Raw genomic sequence first — 20192 nt, forward strand, 5'->3', positions numbered from 1 at the left:
CATTATTTTAAGATTATTTTCGTTTTAAATTGGCGGAATCATTTGTTTTATATTTTAGTTATTTAAGTGGAAACCAAAAAAAGGTAATATTCATATAATAAAATTGTTTTATTTATTCTTTGTTACAAGTACATTGAATTGAATGTGCATACAGAATATTAATCAGACTCCGATTTGCTTGAGGAGGTAGTGTCTTCATCATCATCTTCGCCTACATGTATAATTATATTATTATCAATAACAGAATCAATCCTGATATCTCGGTCTAACAAAAGCCGCGTAATCAAATAAAAACAGATCGAAAACACTTGAAAAACGTGGTCTATGCGCACGAAACGACAACGGACGACTGTTTTAGCGTCACAAAATGGCGGCCCATAACGCCATTTGGGGTTACCATTTTTAATCTAAGTATAAAAATGCGGTTTGGTCATAGTTTTATTTTTATATTTCATAAAAGTTATAATTAAGTCTTATAGTCCATTATTTTCCAATTCTTAAAAAGAAAATCAAAACGTATTATTTTATATTATAACTGTATAAGAACAGATTACGATACTTGCCTGTTATTTTTAGCACAGCACTACAAAATATAAACCGCTGACATAACCTTGTAATAGCGCAGTATAGATTTAGAAAAATATTGTTTACCAAGTTATTTGACACTCAGTTTGGCACAAAATTATAACATTCATTGATTATTGATATAATAATGTTGTTTTAATGCTCCTCAATTGTTAAAACGGTAAACAACCAGCAAAAATATTTTTATCGTAACTGCAACGCCATTGCAAAGTTACGTCGTCAGTTCAATCGCGACGTGTCAGGAACGCATTCTCTGAATGGCCGAACTATAAGACATAAGAAAACCAGACCAATTACCGCGGCGGTATCTCAAGCCGCGAATCAAAGAAATTGCATTAAAATGTCTAACTTATTACTCGAGTCAGCCTCTTGGCTCATTACCTGTAGAACAATCGAATTAACAGACGCGCCACACAGGTCCAATCTAAGACTGGAACCGTTATGCGGGGAGTAAAGCCACTCTGAAAGTCAAAATCCCCCTGTTCAGAGAATTAAGGCGATGTTGCCAACTGCGTCAGATACTCGCAGGTACGCTCCAGCGAAATTGAGCGCCGAAATGTACAATTAGGACTGAAACAATTTTAATTTGAACGCGTGCTCTGAACAATTAACGCTTTTAAAGTCCTTCAATTGGGTATTTTAAAGTTGTTTCGGGATTTGTTTGCTGAAATACCTAGTTAATTTATTTAGGAATGTGTTTTGAATTGAGTACCTGCTTTTAAAGTTTAATCAGTTGTCGTAATTGTTTGGAGTATAAAAAGGTAAACTGCCTCATTCCAACTCCAAGAGGACTTATTTTCTATGCTCCTTTACTTGAAACTGTGGAAATGGGATCATTTAAATAATAACAATAAACAAAACCACAGAGATGTTAGTGAAGGCTGAGCTTTAAATCAAGATTAACGAGTTGGTGTCTGCCGCCATTACTGTGTCAAGCTAACTTAGCGAGTGCAGTCGACTCGCGCCACACATCATGGCGATTCGATTAAAATGTAATCCACTAAGCGCTATTATGTTGTTAAGAACTGAGATTATAAACAAGATGTTAGAGGATAGGGGTTATGTTTCACCGAGATGTGTTACATTAATTTAAAACGGTATATTCAACGACTGGTTAGTTCTGCTGATGTTAACAGTTTTGGCAGCATCTTAAACAAAAAAAAAATGGTTTTGTCATATAGGTACTTGCAAATGTTAGTACATGACTGTTGTTTCCTCTGAAGAACTGTTTTGAAAGGCGCAAATACTTGGCGTAAAAAACATAAAAGTACTAAGCTTTTATGTTCAAGACGTGACGACGGGATAATTAAATTTACCCGCAGAGAGAAATAAAAAGTGACTTGATGAAATATGACCGAGAAATCTATTTAACGGCTTCTGCTATTAATCGTAGCTGTTTTCAAATTTAATCGAAATAAGAAAATGCGTGTGACGTTACAGTAATAAAAAGTGGAGAATACCTACCAGACGACCTTATAAAGGTCGCCGGAAGACGCTGGATGCAGGTCGCCTCCAACAGGTATCTGTGGAGATCAAAGGGGGAGGCCTATGTTCAGCAGTGGACGTCCTATGGCTGAGATGATGATGATGATGACCTACATTTATATGTATACCTACTTTCCTTATTCTGGCTGAAAAACACTAATTTACCTTTTATTATTGCAACGAAACGTTTTAAAATTTTATTGAATCAAATGGATCCTGTACATGAATTGCGTGTAATGTGATATTGTATGTAGGTAAAAAGTACTTTTATCGGACACACCAATTATTGTTCAAATCGAACAATTTTACCTATCTTGATCCTGTACGATATCAAGGTAGAGATCACGTACGGCGGGTTTGCCGTCTTAGGAGCCCGAAGCACTAGGCAAAACCGGGTTTTCAAGACCTATCGTTTTGAAGATCGAAAAATCAAATAAATATGTTAGCATAATAAGTGTCTAGGTACCTAGTGACTGCCCAATAAACTTACGAACTGCTGAAACAGTGAAACTTATCTACATAGCTGGGCATTAACTCGTTAATCCGTTAATCGTTAATTAACGAAGTTAACATTTTGATTAGCGGATTAACTTTTAAGTTAACTTTAAAAAATGTTAACGGACATGTTAACTTCCGTTAATTATGCAGAAGTCCGTTAATCGTTAATCTAATGCCTACTATTAATTTACCGCACGGCTCCGCGGGACGAGGCGCGAAAAGCAGGTTCAGACAAGTGCCGAGCGCGGCGAGCGCGGCGCGTGGCAGCGAGTGAAACACCAGATTTCAGACCAGATTTCAACCGAGTCAAAGGCCTTCTCATAGTCCACAAATGCTAGACACAGGGGCTGATTATACTCCTCGGTCTTCTGTATAATCTGCCGCACTGTGTGGATGTGGTCTATGGTGCCTTCTTCCAAGAGATTGTACGAACACCTTTGACCCCCGATTCAGCTCAATTGCTCTTTCAAAGTCAAGAGTAGGTATTGGAGCACCGGATTCCTCGGGGAACAGATATTTATAAATCTATTTATTAAATACAATACTGCTATACCCTCAAGCGCTGCAGTAGAACCTCTGTTTTCCACGGGTAAAGACATTTTAACACCAAAACGAGCCCCGCTTTCAAAATCAAAATCAAAATCAAAATCAAAAGTCATTTATTCAAAGTAGGCTGAAAATCAGCACTTTTTGAACGTCAAATCTACAAAAGACAGCCCCCAAAACGCCCGCCCTTCACCACTTCCTATGTGTTTTTGCTGGGAAGAAGAAGTGGTGGAACAAACTCCCCAGCAACACAATTCTGTCTGTATGGTTTGAAGAACCGTATACAAAAAAATAAATAAAAATATCACTCAAAATTATACACATAAATTTGTATAAAAAAAAAAACAAGTAAACATGTAATCATGTTAGCTAGTACACACCTTTCCCATACCTATTACTCAAGCAGCTACAAAAAAAAAAAAATGTCGGAAAAAAAAAAGAGAGAACATAATGCCTCCATTCAGTGAAAATAGGTATAGTTTTAGGGCGTACTCAGCGACATGCGAAACACGACGTGTTTTTATATATATAATATATAAAAAAAAAAAAACAAATTTACAACATAAACAGTGAAAACGGTGAACTAGGACTACTGTTCAAATCAAAAGTCATACACATTATATTACGAGTCAGAAAATATGTAGTCAGCAAGACGACCTGGTACCACAAGCAGCACCCGTTCACGAGCATAACGCGAGGATCAGCCATCGCCCCCCTCGCACATTTTTGAGGGAGGGAGGCAACCCGACCACCGACGCTACCGCAAGCAATACCGTCTAAGGGAGCATGACGACTTGCAACCACATAACAAGAAAACAGTTAATACTAATAGTTTTACAGTCGCTAGTAAACCATTTACAAAATTGCGAAACAACTCATCGTGAAAACAGTACGATGGTGATAATCTGTCTGTATACATACAAAATGGAAAATGTCACGTATAAAATAAAAGTAAATCACATCAACTATCAATGATAACTCTTGAAGCTGTCCGGTGTTTAACATGAGGACCAACTACTCTTATCGTTTATGTAATCATTTACAGTATAGTAGGCTTTCTTCGACAGAATAGATTTGACTTGGACTTTAAATTTATCAAATGGCAATTCTAGTAACGACTGAGGAAGTTTATTATAAAATCGTATACCTAGCCCCTTAAATGTTCCATGCACCTTGTGAAGCCTGTGAATGGGTACGCACAGTTTATGCTTGTTCCTAGTGTTGATACTGTGGACATCACTTTTCTTAGTGTAGAGATGAATATTCTGCCTAATATATAGTATGTTAGCAAGGATGAATTGAGATGCCACAGTAAGGATACCTATTTCTTTGAAAAGCTCCCTTAAGGAATGCTTGCTACCTAACTGATATATTGCACGAACGGCTCGTTTCTGTAGTACGAAAATGTTTTCGATATCTGCAGCTTTGCCCCACAGTAGAATACCATAGGACATAACGCAATGAAAGTAACTAAAATAGACTAGTCGAGCTGTGTCTACGTCAGTGAATTGTCTTACTTTTCTGACGGCGTAGGCAGCAGAACTAAGCCTTCCCGCGAGGCTAGATATATGCGAGCCCCACTGTAGCTTTGCATCAACTGTTATTCCCAGAAACACTGTTGACTTCACAGTTTCAAGAACTTCATTATTTAGGATAATATTAGGTCCTAAGTGTTTCACATTAGGCAAGGTGAACTTAACACATTTAGTTTTTTTAGCATTAAGAACGACATTTCAGACGAGAACTTCAACATGTTAATGTTTATGAAGGGGAATATGCACCTTATGTCCAACGATTAAATTACACATTTATTTATTTACGATATAAAAATGCAATTTTACACGTAGTTAACGGATTAACGATTAACTTTAACTTGCGTTAATTCTTCCGAAATGTAACGCTTTAACGTTTAACGAAGCTAACTTTTTTTGTAGCGGATTAACGATTAACGAAGTTAACAATTTTATTAACGGTGCCCAGCTATGCTTATCTATAAGGAGCTGTTTCCCGTGGGTTTAGGGTACAAAGAAACAAAGAAACAAATCTTTCTCTTTATTATAATAGTGCTTAAGAGAATGCTTCTCCAGTGACCTCTCCATTGTAAGTGGCCTCTCCTTACAACTATAAGTTACTCTGTGCTTACATCGACCTCTCTCATACCGCGCGTCACGGTGATGATTCCTTTCCGAATTCTATTTAATTTCTTCTTCCTCTTCTTGTTTTGAATATGCCTCCTTTCTTCGTCGTTCTGCATCTCTATGTATTTAAGGCCGAATGTCACACAAAGAAAAAATGCTTACTGTCAACTATCAGTGTCAGTGTCAGAATCAATTTTCTAACCTCAAAATTAATAAATTTGTTGTTTACCTTCTGCCCTTGGTATATGAAATTCAAAATAATAGCTGTAATATTATGTAAATAGTTTCAAATTAAATAAAATTGTTTATTATGGCGCTCAGTTTAAAACCGTTTAAGAGTTATCGATCTCTGTTTTGCCTCGGCCGGAGTTACTGTGAAAAGTCTAAATATGAAATTGAAGAAGAGGGACCGAAGCCCCGAATGGTATATGGTAAGCCATACCCAGAATGGAGAAAGCCGTGGATACAACGAGATGGAGAGTTTAGAACCAAACTTTCTGTTTTTGTGGAAAAAAATCCAAGTCCGGATATTTTAAAGTTTATGTCGAGCATACCTAACTTCAGTTTTAAGGTCTTCAAAGAATGGTATGCTGAAATGAAGGAACTACAAGAGATAGAAAATCAAAAGTATTTGCCAAAAAGAACTGCTACACTTGGATCAAACCTAGGAGCAGTGCATTTCTTTACATATCGGCAGTGTGCAGTCAGGTAACTTTTGGCTCCACTTACCTATGATAAGTAATACTTACACAGTGATTTAATACTGTACAAACGGACATAATTTGCCAAACTTGATTTGTTTATGATTTAAACACTAATTGTTATACTAGGATAACTCAACAATTGCGTTGTCCAACTGCTAATAAAATATAATGTGTGTTCCAGGTTGAAGGGTTCTCAAGAATGGATATCTGGAGATATAGAAACCCTGAACCTTCCTGATCGTTACACGGATGGGTACCTCGTAGAAGCTGTAGACTGTACCAATTTCCATCATAATGGCATCCGGTACGAGGGTGTACAAAACCTGTCGAACCTGCATTGCCTGAAGTGGTTACGTTTAAAAAACAACAAACATGTGGATGTATGGTGCATTGACAGATTAGCTGGACAAAATGGCCATACCCTTGAATACTTAGATATAAGCGGTTGTAATATATGTTTAGGAACTATTTTTGCTCTAGCTAGAATGCCTGCGTTAAAGTTTCTTGTTATAACAGATCCTGGTGATGATTTAAAGATACAAGCTGCTCTGTCCATGTTAGAGCAAGAGAAACCAGGACTATTAGTACATGCAGTATAGAAGTGATTGTAATTAAATGTTGCTTAGTGAAGTGTTATTTCGTTAATAAATTAATTAAATGTTATTTGTGTTTATTTTATGCGTATGTATACCACCCAGCTTTTGGCACTGCTCCAAATTGTAATTTCACAGGTAGATCGCTCTGCCCATGATTCACTCATTGAGGATTATTCCATTTGCAGGTCTAATTGTTTTTTTATTTATTTCTTTATGGGTAGGTTGTAGTAGTCTCAGTTGCAGTTGGTTGATGACAAATAGGGTTCTACAATAAAACACGCAAAATGTTTTCGAGGTTTTTATGTTTTAACATAAGTTCATACAATGATCCAATATGCTTGAACAAACTGTCCACAACACTATGGGTTGGTTTTCTATTACCTGCTCACAGTTGGTTTGTTGTTGATTACAATGTCTACATTTAAAGTGCCACTTATTGGTCCATTAGTTGGATTCATAAACATTTAAAAAACTTGCTCATGTAAAAGTGGTTACTGATTCAGATATTCATTTTTTACTTATGATTGTTTTGTCTCTAATTCAATCTAATATACATTAAATTGAACACTTAAAATCTAAATAAATCATCTAAACAAGATATTTACATTTACCATTTTGACTAAACAATTACACTAATAGCTTATGTAGAAGAAATAAATAACGAATATGAAATGCTTTATTTAAAATGTCCTTTCGAAATAATTGCTAATATTTCTTAAAATATAACATTTAACTTGTTATGCAACATAGTTAATTCAGTCTAATAAAGTAAAACTGCCTATTACCTGTTGTTTATTGACTGACAAAGCCTAGAGACGAGAATTAAATCCAAAGCATCGAGTAGGTATGCATCAGTGTCACAAATGAGTATGAACTAAGATTTGAAAGTCAATAAGGCACTAGAAATATGCAGCCATTAAGATTTTTCATATTTGTTATTACTATAACACACTTAAAAATCATTCACTCAAATCTCAACATACCATCAAAACTATAATTATTTCAACAAGAGGCAAACTTAAATTTATATGGACAGTTTAAAAACAAATTGAAACATTTAGTACAAACCATCACAATGATAAACCATGGAGGAAAATTTCTATTTTTTATAATATATTTATTAGATATTGCAACAAAGTGTGTAAATAAACCACCATGTATGCTTTCATACAAATTTCATATACGTTTACCAACTAAATGCAACTTGCTTTTACTGAGCTCCAGTGTCTATTCATGAAAATATTTATATAAATTGAAATGGTTGTAGCATATTGTATGAAATTTTATGAAAACATATATGTTGTAGTGCTGAAAAATAAAATATATGAACCTAAAACTTAATTTCGTAAATAATCGAATCGAAATCGTTTCGTAATTGAACGCTCGAAGGGAAAACCAACAGTTTTTCACTAGCTCGGGATGATTCACCTGCCATATAAGATATATTGATTAGTAAATAATTATATTTCTATTATATTCATATATTGTAAAATTGAAAACCAATCTTAATAATTATATGGGTGTTATTGTGAGTCAAAGTTATAGTTATTCCATTGATTAAGAAAAGAGGCCTATCGCTTGTCCTTACTTTGAATTAATTACCCAGCTTCCCTCAACTTGCATGTCAAAGTTTATTGTAGTCGTAAATACACGTGGTACGTAACAACGTCTAGGTCGAATATGTAACTAATTCGAACTAAGGACAAAAACATATGTGTATATAACTTCTAACTGGTAACAAAAGTTCTATTATTTATTTATGAGTTAATGTATGACAACAATGACGATTATGATGAATTGACTACGCGGGGTTGCGTACCAAAGCTCGCTAGTTTAGCATTGGCAGCTTGAACAATACAAGAAGTGAGAATGATAGCAGTAAATTTTATCTGAATGTGTTACCATACATAAGTTTAAATAGAACAACTGACGAGTTTTGGAACACACCCCGACTACATGCCTATCGAGATACAATATTTAACCGTGCGAAAATATCTCTTAAGTTTTATACCTTTAATAAATTCATTTCACTTCCGGACTCCTAAAGCAATTATCTAAATACTATTAACGCCGAAGAGATCATTTAAAAAATACAATTTTGATATACATAACATTTGTATTGGCCGAAATTTCACATGTATAAATTATATATTTATCTTTTTATCTATAATATAATTAGTATTATCTAAATAAAACCTTAATTACTTTGAGAGCCAGGAATACTTAGTGCTAGTATACAATACGACTAATATTTACAATGAGATTATATAATATAAATATTGATTTATCTAGTGTCGTTACTGATTTGAGCTATTTTTGTAAACCATAGCATTATGTTTCAAAAATGGATCGCTACGTCGATCGTTTACTGACAGAAAGAGTAATAATAATATTATTAAAATGTTTACAATTTGTGTCACTCACATGATTCACTCGAACACGGCATACATTGTGTATCATAACACTCGACAACTCCCTCGATAAACCACTGTACAACGTACAATATTAAATAAGTAGATATTAATCTAATAAAATGAAATAATTTGAAACACTTGGAAGACCAACATCACAACATAAATAGAAAACAATACAAAATAATAGAGACTTAAACGATAGTGAAAATGTTCGCACCAAAGTTCCTTGCTTGACCTCACAACTACTCGCATAATGTTCACACATCTCACTCACTATGCGTCGCAGAAAACATATCACTTATTTAGGTCTCTATGTAAGCACAACTTGTATACTATCTTGGATAGTTTCAACATTTTGCCATTTATGATAGGAACACCTGAGTGTCAGTTATTTTAAATGCATTTATCAACGACATGACAAATATTTCGCTGTTAACGTCGATCATAATCTCAGATATTGAATACGGCAAATGAGCATTATTCTGTCATAGTTTATCGATAACTATATTACCAGCTGACTATGTTTGATAGAGACCACATTAATCACTAAATCAATTCGTAACAAACGAACTTCCATAAGACACTCTTACACGCAACTCGCTCAATATCCAATTGAGTGAAGGCAACATTTAAATAAAACCGTATCTCTCGATAAACACACACAAATCTGAAGTAAATATAATATATCAATTGCAAATATTATTATATAACTCTAAAATATTTATTGATTTTAATAAAATTATTCTTATATTGCAACGAAATTCAACTGGGACTGTTACGAAATATTTAATGGCTTCACACAATAATTAAACGAATTAAGCAAATAAAGAACTTTTGAGCGTTAAAAGACAAATACAGCCAATTCAATGATGTGAAATCTACTATATTTTGTTTCAGTATAAATGTTTATTTTTGCAGAATTCTTGCAAAGTAATTGGTATTGCAACAACACAGATTTCAGACATACTGCACTCACTAACAAAAGTACTTAATACAAATATACAAATAATAATTGAGATCGTGCCCATAATGACGATGTGCTCTAAACAATGAAATAAAATGATCTATTAGTAAAATAACCAATTAAAAGCGAATAAAGATATGTATCTATTGATCTGAGGTTACCTTAAAGTGATAATATAGTTGAAAACTTTTAACTATGTAACTTTTTCACAAAGCTCGGCTTTAAAGTATCCTCAGAAGAAGAGAGAAGTGGTATTTTTTTGTGATTTTTTGCTTTTTTGTATTACTTGTAATGTAAAACACTAGATATGAATATCTCATAACCTTTTCACTGCGTTTACTCACTTATGCGGCAGTCGCGCTAGGCAGCCGGCCGAGTGGTCAGGGTAGCTACGGCCTGACTGCATAGTGCGCTCATACATTTACAGGAAACAATATTGGTTAAGATACTATGGATAAGGGAAACAAACCATTAGTACCACTGTTATTTTTAGATAAAAACTACTTTAAACATAGATTTAAATCAACGAATCAATTAGACCATGCATCGCCAATTCTCACGGACTTAACATTACCAATTAATTTTTATGATTTTTTAAACTTTTATTAATTAAAAAAGTACTTCTGAATAATAATAAAATACTATAAACGAGTAGCTATACGTTAATCTAATCACTGTATTAAATGCTTCTGCATTTACCATCACGAAACCTTTCGCGTCAACTCCATCATTTCGAGGTCCACTAAGATATTCAGCCGTTCACAGAATACGATTTAGGCATTCTCAAATTGAAGTTCTAAAATTCAAATGACATAAGTACTTTTTTTGAACTGGCAATACCTAAAAGTTGTCATGCAGGTAACACATGTTTATGCGTCTGTGTACGTACTATGAACGGCTAAACACCAAGTGGTCCTACTCTCGTACAATGATAGAGATGGTGTACCCGCATCGCTAACTGGCCGTCGAAGTCGGCTGCATAGGCGCTGATGCGATTGGAGAATTTACTGAAATAAAGATATAATTGCTTTTGAAAACAACATGTTTTGCGCCAGTCAAAAGATCAAGAAAAACTTTAGTACAAAAAGTCTAGCATTTTTCCGATTATAATCGCGATTCTTTTGGTTGTTTTACGTTTTAAAGATTTATTTGACACTAACTGTTTCTCACGGTTTCTTTCGCGTTCCGAGAGGTAAAAATATAACCTGCGTCACACGAGGTTAGTCCAATTTTCCAATATCGCAAATTCGTAGGAGTTCTGTAGTTTTGAGTATCTTGAATACAAAAAAATATTTCCTCTCTAAAATATGAGTTAAGATGTCACTCTCATGTAAAAGGTTAGAGAGCTATAACATAATTCGCGATTATTATAAGTGCTCGACTTTTCTACTTTAATTAAATATATCGCTGTAATCTGCAGTAATACTTACTAGTAGGCGTGTTCACTTCGGAGTGGGGTGTAAGGTTGGACTGAGCCATCAGTTTCTGTCTCACTTCGCGAATCTTTAACTGTAGAGCCATTTTAGTCGGGAAAATATCCATGTGTGTAGCCTGTAAATAAAACAAGATGATAAGTGAAACCCTTACCACCTAAAAATCACCCCCCCGTCAAATGACACCCCCTCCTCTCCCACTGTGGGTTAGCAGCGGTGAGGGAGTGTTAGACTTTTACCAACTAAAAATCCATCGTGTTCCTTCGTACTACTTTGTGGTACATATCAGGGCCGCGGTAACTCTTTCGAACAATACCGTAGCCCCGGCAGGCATGTTGACGATGCTTTATTTTGAAACAAATAATTTTTCTTCATAGTAGTAATAGTTTTCTCCGCGACTTCGTTTGCGTGGAATTTTGACTTCCGGCAGATTTTTGGTTTGACCAATAGATGGCGCTGTATGTCCGGAATTATTTTTTTTTTTTATAAAAACTATCCTATGTCCTTTCTCAAGTTCAAAACTATGTCTGTACCAAATTTCACACAAATCAGTTCAGTAGTTTAGGCGTGAAGAAAAGACAGACAGTCAGACAGAATTACTTTCGAATTTATAGTATTAGTTTGGATATGCTGTTACCTGGAAGTGCGTGGTGGCCTGCGTGGTGGGGAACATGCCGTGCTCGTGGAAGAGCTTGAGCACGAGGTGGCGGCGCTGCTCCAGCACGCGGCGGTGCCCCGCCTCGCCGCGCGCGCTGCCCGAGCACGGCGTGCGCGGGGACATCTCCTCCATGCCTTCCGATACTAAGGGGAAGGGAGCTTAGTTGTAAAACTACTAACCAAAACTGGGAGGTGTCAAGGGACACACGGATGGAAAAAAGTTCCTTCTTTTATTATTTACTAGCGACCCGCCCCGTTCGCAACGCGAGATAAGGAACTTGTTCGAAAAAGTTAATGTGGTTTCTACTGTACCCGTGCAGTGTCATACAAAATAACTCAGTAGCGAGGAGCTGCGAGAGCCGTCCGGACTTGAAATTAAACGGCATTGCGTAAATAAAATAAATCGTTTAAAAAACTGACAAAAAATTACAAGATTCATAACAGCCAGTCCATCTTGGGGAGGCCGCCATATCGAATTGTATCATTTTGTCGAAGACCGGGAAGTGGGTCAAAATAAGATTCCAAGATTTTCTTACATATACGTACATAGTTACAAGTGAAGCTAATATAAGCGTGTTAATAAGGCTTTTCCTACAGTATCGTATACTTCAAATGAATAAATTGTAATAAAAGCCTGACATGGCTGTGGAATTCGTCGAAAATGGGCATGCCAACATATTTTTCCACCCCCCAAATAAAACCAAAAACCTATAAACTTACCTCTATAAGTATCCAAGTTAAAGTCGGGTCCAAAGAAGGTGTTCCCAACGAGTTTGTTGGTGGTCGTGTGTGGAGTGCCGTAGGAGTGCGGCGTCGGCATACCGTTGCCGTTCATTACTTCTGGCTCCAGTTGCGGCGTTACTGCTGTGTTCTCTTCCTCTGTGGGATGAAGAATAATGTTACTTTAACAATGGTGTGAAAGATTAACCGTTATGTAACATAAGAAAAATCTCAAAATTGGTGGCGATATTATTATCACACTCCTACATTTCCTGATTTTTTTTTTAGTTATCTTATGCTGTCCCACTGCTGGGCAAAGGCCTCTCCACTTTTCTCTATCCATCGCTGCTTGAGGCCAGTCCGAGAGGAAGCTGACCAAGTCTTCTCTCGAAATAACACAGTCATGAAAAATAAACGGTATTTTGGTAACCTAAATTGAGATCTTCTGGACCCCACGCTCATTAGTCGCTTCCGTTTACTATTATATATATACTTCGATAGATATTTTCATACTACATGAGATGTGTTTTACAGTTGAAGGTTAAAATACACAAAATAGCAATCCCAATTCCTGTCCTGAAAGCTACAAAGCTAGTGAGGAATAATCTTATTTCTCTGCTTTCTTATAGAATGCTGCATGTCATTGATTCGAAAAGGAATTAACCCCGTATTACAATATTGTTATCACTCACCCATCTTGTTATGTTTCTTCCTCATGTAAAGCTGGGGGCTGCGCGGCACCACCATGGCGCTTGGGCTGCAGGCCTCGGGCTTGAACTGCGGCAGCGTGCTGAACTTGTGCTCGAAGTTCACCGTCTCCAGGACCCTGGGTGAGGTAGATAGTGGTTTAGGGTGGTCAAACAGCAATGAGAATAAACACTTTTGTCACTTTTAATTTAAGAATGTTCTTATCACCCCTGTAAAAGCTAAACTTATAAAGAAATTCTATCATTGCTGTCAGCTTCAAGTATGAGCAGAATACCAGATGCATTTGAAGTACTAGTGTTTTACATAGAGCAACTGCTTATGTGACCACGTCAACCCAATTACCCAGGTAAACGGATAATACGACTGGTTGTACCCACTAACTTTATTGAAATAAAAAAGAAATGTAAAATATCAAGTGTGTTTTAATGTCAGAATTACTTATGGTAAAAAATGCTGAACATATAAATTCTATATTTCTTATGAAATAAGCAGTTCCTTTGTTCTATTTTTATTCATGTATTCTGTGTGTGTGTGTATATAAACGAATAAATAAACAAAATACATACTTATCCCTGCCATCCTCATTCCTCTTCTTAAACAGGCTCTTCTTATGCGACGGGCTGGGCAGATCACTTGGCTGCTTAGGAGAAGTCGCGTCATCAGAGCTGATGGCGCCATTGTTGACGCCGGCTTCCGAACGAGGCACGTTGATGCCGCTGCTACTGGCTGTGGAAGTCGCTGGCTCGTTGCTGCCCGTTGAGCCCGTTGACGTTCCTGGTTATGGAAGTTTTAAATAAAAAAACCTATTTGGGGACTGTGTCTTTTGAACATTTAAGGTGCATTTTTATCTGAAAATAATCTAGGATATACATATTGATTTTCTTGAAGTAATTAAAATCAAATAATTTAACGAACAATATGAAATATCCTGTTTTACATAGAGAGATTTGTAAAAGAACTTATGATTTTTTGTGAATTTACCTCGACTAAGTCTCTTCTGTAGCGGGGCTCTGCCGAGTTGCGCAGGAGTGGGCGCCAGCGGGAATGGTCTGGTTTCTTCCACCGGGGTTTCCCATTGCCTGTACCAATAGAAAACAAAACACTGTACAATGCCGAATAAAACATACACACAAGGGCGGATCCAGCTTCGGCGCCAGGGGGGGGTCACCCAGTCATGGTCAAGTCACAAAAAATATTATATTGTAGCGTATACTTCTTTTAATATTAAAAGTAGTAGTATAAATACAATAAGTACGTACGGAGCGAGCTCGAAATTTTTACGAATGTTAAGAAAAGTGTTTTCATATAGAAAATGGCCCGAGCAGAGTGAGCGCAATTTCTCGTACATATTTATACACTACACACAGGTGCCAAACAAAAAAGCGCGAGCGAAGCGAGCGCGAAAATTTTGTGTTCAGGTCGAGGACTAAGGTTAAAAAAAGTTTTTTTATCTAGAAAATGGTCCGAGCTGAGCGAACGCGATTTCTTGGACATAATCACAGATGCGAAATTGAAAAAAGCGTGCGCGAAAATTTTTATTCAGTTCGAGGACTAAAAGTAGATGAAAATGCTTTCTTGCTGTATAACAAATATACAGCACAAATACAAGAAAGCGCGATCATAGCAAGCGCGAGATTTTTTCAGGTTGAAGACTTAACGTTTGAAAAGTATTGTGTACGCAGAAAAGGGCGCGTACGTTTTTTATTGCAGCAACAGTAAAACATTTTCTGTGAAAACTTCAATTGTCTTACTATTGGTAAGGGTTCATGAGATTAGGGCCGTCTCTAGCTCATGTAGCGCCTGGGTGCAATCATCACCCAAGCGCCATCTATGTATCTATTGAAAGATTATGAGTAGTACATATTGATCGAAGTACTTTACAAGGAATATAAATAAGAACGTTCGAACGAAAGTCACTTTTTTGGTAGGTTAAAATGTTCCCAAATCATTGTAGGCTCAAACTGTTGGCCAGATTTAAGTTATGAAATTCGAGATAGGACAACGTAATTGTAAAAATTAGCGCGAGCGAAGCGAGCGCGCAAATTTTTTAATTTTGGGACACAAAAAGTTTATATGTTTTAAAAACCGCTGTAAAGTAACAAGCAGTCGGAAGCGCAAACTGTTTTGTTTTTGAGGACTCCATTAATATATTTTTTTTTGCTATATTTGACTTATGAAGTTATCAAGGCAAGGTAATTATATGTATCCTGCCTTGATAACTTCATATTGCGCGAGCGAAGCGAGCGCGAAATTTTTTGAGCCTACGACACAAAAGCACCTGATTAAGTACATTGTAAAGCAACAAGTAGCCGCGAGCGCAGCGAGCGCGAACTTTTTTAGATTATTTGTTTGAAGACTCACAAATCAGACTGGGAATTACGTACAAATAAAAAGGAACCGTGATTAGAGCGAGTGCCATTTGTGTTCGTTGATTCGGTGCGTCAATAAAAATAATAAACAATCAGAAATACAGCACAGACATAGTCATTTACTCGCGAGCGTAGCGAGCTAGAATTTTTTCACTTAGTTGGAGGATGTTAAAAGTTAAAAATAATCAAAATGATCAATCCAACAAAGCGAAGGCGGCTTTTTTGTCAGTATCATTGATACAATGTGGAACTTCCTTATCGAACGGGTGTAATTTCTTCGAAATTTCCTGGTGGTGGGGCGTCCCGCGGCGCCCCTGAGACCGAGGCGCCCGGGTTATTCGCACACCCTGTACCATAGGTTAAGACGGCCCTGCATGAGATACAGCATGTAATGTAGACAATCCGGACAGCGGATTCTTAGTAACAGGGTCCCGTTTCCTCCTTTTGGGTACGGATAAAGAGTAAATAAAGAATAGAGAGCGAGCGTTGCGAGCACGAGTTCTTCAGCAAAAATACTCTACCTATTCACTCGGAATAAAAATTATCTTATACTTATAACAAAAACATCGTGTTTAACCATTTCAATTATTAGTCCTCTTAGGTCCTGAACCTGGCCCAGGGGGGGGTCATGACCTTGTGACCTACCCCCTGGATCCGCCGTTGCATACACAACGGATTAGCTAGGCAGTCGAAAGATCGGATTTAGGAACATTATATGTATAAGATATAATGAAATCTTCGGCTGCCTCATAATATATTCATACGATTATATAAATACCACTCCATAGAATAAACCATCACCATCATCAGCCTGCCTTTATCCCAATTTTATTTGGGATTATCGAATAAACCAATATGCTTGAAATAAACCATAACGGAAGAATACAATAAAATAATACTCACGTGGTAGTTTTAGGCGCAGTAGTGGTGTTAGTCTGCGACACTATGACGGATTGTCCGCTTTGCACATTCTGCACGTTCTGCACGTTTTGCACGCCCTGGCTGTTGTTCTTCGGGGTCTCTACTTCTGTGGACAATGCGTCTATAGTCATTCACTAATTACAATACTTATACAGGAAAACTGTGATGTTATCTGATTGTCTGTTTGCGATGAACTCAAAAGAGTACTTTATAAAGTGTGAAATTACTTTTCATCTTAAATAATTATGTTTTTTTTTTATTCGATTTTAGTTAAATTTTCAATTAATTCAACATTTGTTTTGATTCATAAGTTTTGAGGTAGTCCGGAAAAAATATGCTTGCGGTTTTCTTTTTCGATTACACAGGCTATGTGTCGTCGGAAATAGACTCACCAGTACTGAAGGTTGGCACATATAGCCTCTGCAGATGTACGCAGTGCATGGAGTCGGACGCGGGGCTGTCGGTGGCCTGGCTCGGCTTCAGCAGCAGGTTGTATAACAAGTGTACACACTCACCAGTACTGAAGGTTGGCACATATAGCCTCTGCAGATGTACGCAGTGCATGGAGTCGGACGCGGGGCTGTCGGTGGCCTGGCTCGGCTTCAGCAGCAGGTTGTATAACAAGTGTACACACTCACCAGTACTGAAGGTTGGCACATATAGCCTCTGCAGATGTACGCAGTGCATGGAGTCGGACGCGGGGCTGTCGGTGGCCTGGCTCGGCTTCAGCAGCAGGTTGTATAACAAGTGTACACACTCACCAGTACTGAAGGTTGGCACATATAGCCTCTGCAGATGTACGCAGTGCATGGAGTCGGACGCGGGGCTGTCGGTGGCCTGGCTCGGCTTCAGCAGCAGGTTGTATAACAAGTGTACACACTCACCAGTACTGAAGGTTGGCACATATAGCCTCTGCAGATGTACGCAGTGCATGGAGTCGGACGCGGGGCTGTCGGTGGCCTGGCTCGGCTTCAGCAGCAGGTTGTATAACAAGTGTACACACTCACCAGTACTGAAGGTTGGCACATATAGCCTCTGCAGATGTACGCAGTGCATGGAGTCGGACGCGGGGCTGTCGGTGGCCTGGCTCGGCTTCAGCAGCAGGTTGTATAACAAGTGTACACACTCACCAGTACTGAAGGTTGGCACATATAGCCTCTGCAGATGTACGCAGTGCATGGAGTCGGACGCGGGGCTGTCGGTGGCCTGGCTCGGCTTCAGCAGCAGGTTGTATAACAAGTGTACACACTCACCAGTACTGAAGGTTGGCACATATAGCCTCTGCAGATGTACGCAGTGCATGGAGTCGGACGCGGGGCTGTCGGTGGCCTGGCTCGGCTTCAGCAGCAGGTTGTATAACAAGTGTACACACTCACCAGTACTGAAGGTTGGCACATATAGCCTCTGCAGATGTACGCAGTGCATGGAGTCGGACGCGGGGCTGTCGGTGGCCTGGCTCGGCTTCAGCAGCAGGTTGTATAACAAGTGTACACACTCACCAGTACTGAAGGTTGGCACATATAGCCTCTGCAGATGTACGCAGTGCATGGAGTCGGACGCGGGGCTGTCGGTGGCCTGGCTCGGCTTCAGCAGCAGGTTGTATAACAAGTGTACACACTCACCAGTACTGAAGGTTGGCACATATAGCCTCTGCAGATGTACGCAGTGCATGGAGTCGGACGCGGGGCTGTCGGTGGCCTGGCTCGGCTTCAGCAGCAGGTTGTATAACAAGTGTACACACTCACCAGTACTGAAGGTTGGCACATATAGCCTCTGCAGATGTACGCAGTGCATGGAGTCGGACGCGGGGCTGTCGGTGGCCTGGCTCGGCTTCAGCAGCAGGTTGTATAACAAGTGTACACACTCACCAGTACTGAAGGTTGGCACATATAGCCTCTGCAGATGTACGCAGTGCATGGAGTCGGACGCGGGGCTGTCGGTGGCCTGGCTCGGCTTCAGCAGCAGGTTGTATAACAAGTGTACACACTCACCAGTACTGAAGGTTGGCACATATAGCCTCTGCAGATGTACGCAGTGCATGGAGTCGGACGCGGGGCTGTCGGTGGCCTGGCTCGGCTTCAGCAGCAGGTTGTATAACAAGTGTACACACTCACCAGTACTGAAGGTTGGCACATATAGCCTCTGCAGATGTACGCAGTGCATGGAGTCGGACGCGGGGCTGTCGGTGGCCTGGCTCGGCTTCAGCAGCAGGTTGTATAACAAGTGTACACACTCACCAGTACTGAAGGTTGGCACATATAGCCTCTGCAGATGTACGCAGTGCATGGAGTCGGACGCGGGGCTGTCGGTGGCCTGGCTCGGCTTCAGCAGCAGGTTGTATAACAAGTGTACACACTCACCAGTACTGAAGGTTGGCACATATAGCCTCTGCAGATGTACGCAGTGCATGGAGTCGGACGCGGGGCTGTCGGTGGCCTGGCTCGGCTTCAGCAGCAGGTTGTATAACAAGTGTACACACTCACCAGTACTGAAGGTTGGCACATATAGCCTCTGCAGATGTACGCAGTGCATGGAGTCGGACGCGGGGCTGTCGGTGGCCTGGCTCGGCTTCAGCAGCAGGTTGTATAACAAGTGTACACACTCACCAGTACTGAAGGTTGGCACATATAGCCTCTGCAGATGTACGCAGTGCATGGAGTCGGACGCGGGGCTGTCGGTGGCCTGGCTCGGCTTCAGCAGCAGGTTGCCCGAAGCGTCCAGCGAGAGGGTCAGCGGGCCTGGCACAACTGATACTGTTAACATATTTAGTGGGTTCAAACAGGTCAATATCAGATATATAACCTAACCTAACCTACCTTGAATATTTCGCAATTAGTAGATATATTTTAATTTAATTAAACAAGACAGTACATAACATGAGAAAACCACCTATGGGACCACCTATGTTCTTCATTCACATATGGGATGTGGTGATTTACATTTGCCATGTTTAGAATATGATTTTGAAAAAAAAATATAAGAGGTGTTTCCAAGATCCAGTGCAGCGAATAGAATTTTTCTGCTTAGGAATACTATTGCAGTGGGCGGAGACAAGATGTTGCAATCATGAAATTTTATTGGTTGTTCTCCGCTTCGGTTTGGTGGAGTCTGAGCCTAAAGCTACATAAGTGAAATATAGTGAATACTCACAAGGCGAATTATCACCGATACTCCTCTTGACGAGTGTGAAGCTTTTGAGCACGGGGTTACTGAGTGTCGACGTCAGCGGCGTCGATGTCGGCGTCGGTATCGTGTTCGACATGCCACTTGATATCACCTGCACAATACAAACAATAAATTATTATTTTTGAAGTATTATCAGCTCCAAGATGATCAGACGACCTTATAAAGGTCGCCGGAAGACGCTGGATGCAGGTCGCTTCCAACCGATATATGTGGAGATCTAAAGGGGAGGCCTATAGTCAGCAGTGGACGTCCTATGGCTGAGATGATG

The 20192-nt window shown here is 39.0% G+C and overlaps 2 protein-coding genes across 9 annotated transcripts in view; one reads left to right on the forward strand and one right to left on the reverse strand.

The window, feature by feature from the left end:
* The first annotated feature begins 5432 nt into the window (after window positions 1-5432).
* On the forward strand, window positions 5433-6619 carry LOC124640623. Its single transcript, XM_047178480.1, has 2 exons — window positions 5433-5960; window positions 6138-6619. The coding sequence occupies exons 1-2, from the start codon at window positions 5563-5565 to the stop codon at window positions 6553-6555; spliced, it is 816 nt and encodes a 271-aa protein (XP_047034436.1). The 5' UTR covers window positions 5433-5562; the 3' UTR covers window positions 6556-6619.
* A 218-nt stretch (window positions 6620-6837) lies between these two features.
* LOC124640621 overlaps window positions 6838-20192 on the reverse strand; it is a 41630-nt gene continuing 28275 nt past the window's right edge. For 5 of the 8 annotated variants that reach the window (XM_047178478.1, XM_047178473.1, XM_047178477.1 and 2 more), the window contains exons 22-31: window positions 19889-20015; window positions 19345-19491; window positions 16721-16844; window positions 14430-14527; window positions 14015-14222; window positions 13433-13566; window positions 12741-12899; window positions 12001-12164; window positions 11361-11481; window positions 6838-10937 (exon numbers count right to left, since the gene is read on the reverse strand). In XM_047178478.1, the coding sequence (XP_047034434.1) occupies window positions 10885-10937; window positions 11361-11481; window positions 12001-12164; window positions 12741-12899; window positions 13433-13566; window positions 14015-14222; window positions 14430-14527; window positions 16721-16844; window positions 19345-19491; window positions 19889-20015 (1335 nt within the window). In that variant the 3' untranslated portion in view covers window positions 6838-10884. Of the gene's footprint in view, window positions 10943-11360; window positions 11482-12000; window positions 12165-12740; window positions 12900-13432; window positions 13567-14014; window positions 14223-14429; window positions 14528-16720; window positions 16845-19344; window positions 19492-19888; window positions 20016-20192 lie in introns of all 8 variants that reach the window. The other 3 variants (XM_047178475.1, XM_047178474.1, XM_047178479.1) reach the window with 3 other exon arrangements.

This window comes from Helicoverpa zea, chromosome 21 (assembly GCF_022581195.2).
Source record: "Helicoverpa zea isolate HzStark_Cry1AcR chromosome 21, ilHelZeax1.1, whole genome shotgun sequence".
Taxonomy (NCBI): Eukaryota; Metazoa; Arthropoda; class Insecta; order Lepidoptera; family Noctuidae; genus Helicoverpa; species Helicoverpa zea.

What these genes read in the sequence shown, in the direction of transcription:
- LOC124640623 (XM_047178480.1), top strand. Translation starts at nt 5,563, where the DNA reads ATGGCGCTCAGTTTAAAACCGTTTAAGAGTTATCGATCTCTGTTTTGC. An exon ending in TATCGGCAGTGTGCAGTCAG is followed by an intron (nt 5,961 to 6,137) that starts GTAACTTTTGGC and finishes TGTGTGTTCCAG; the next exon opens with GTTGAAGGGTTCTCAAGAAT.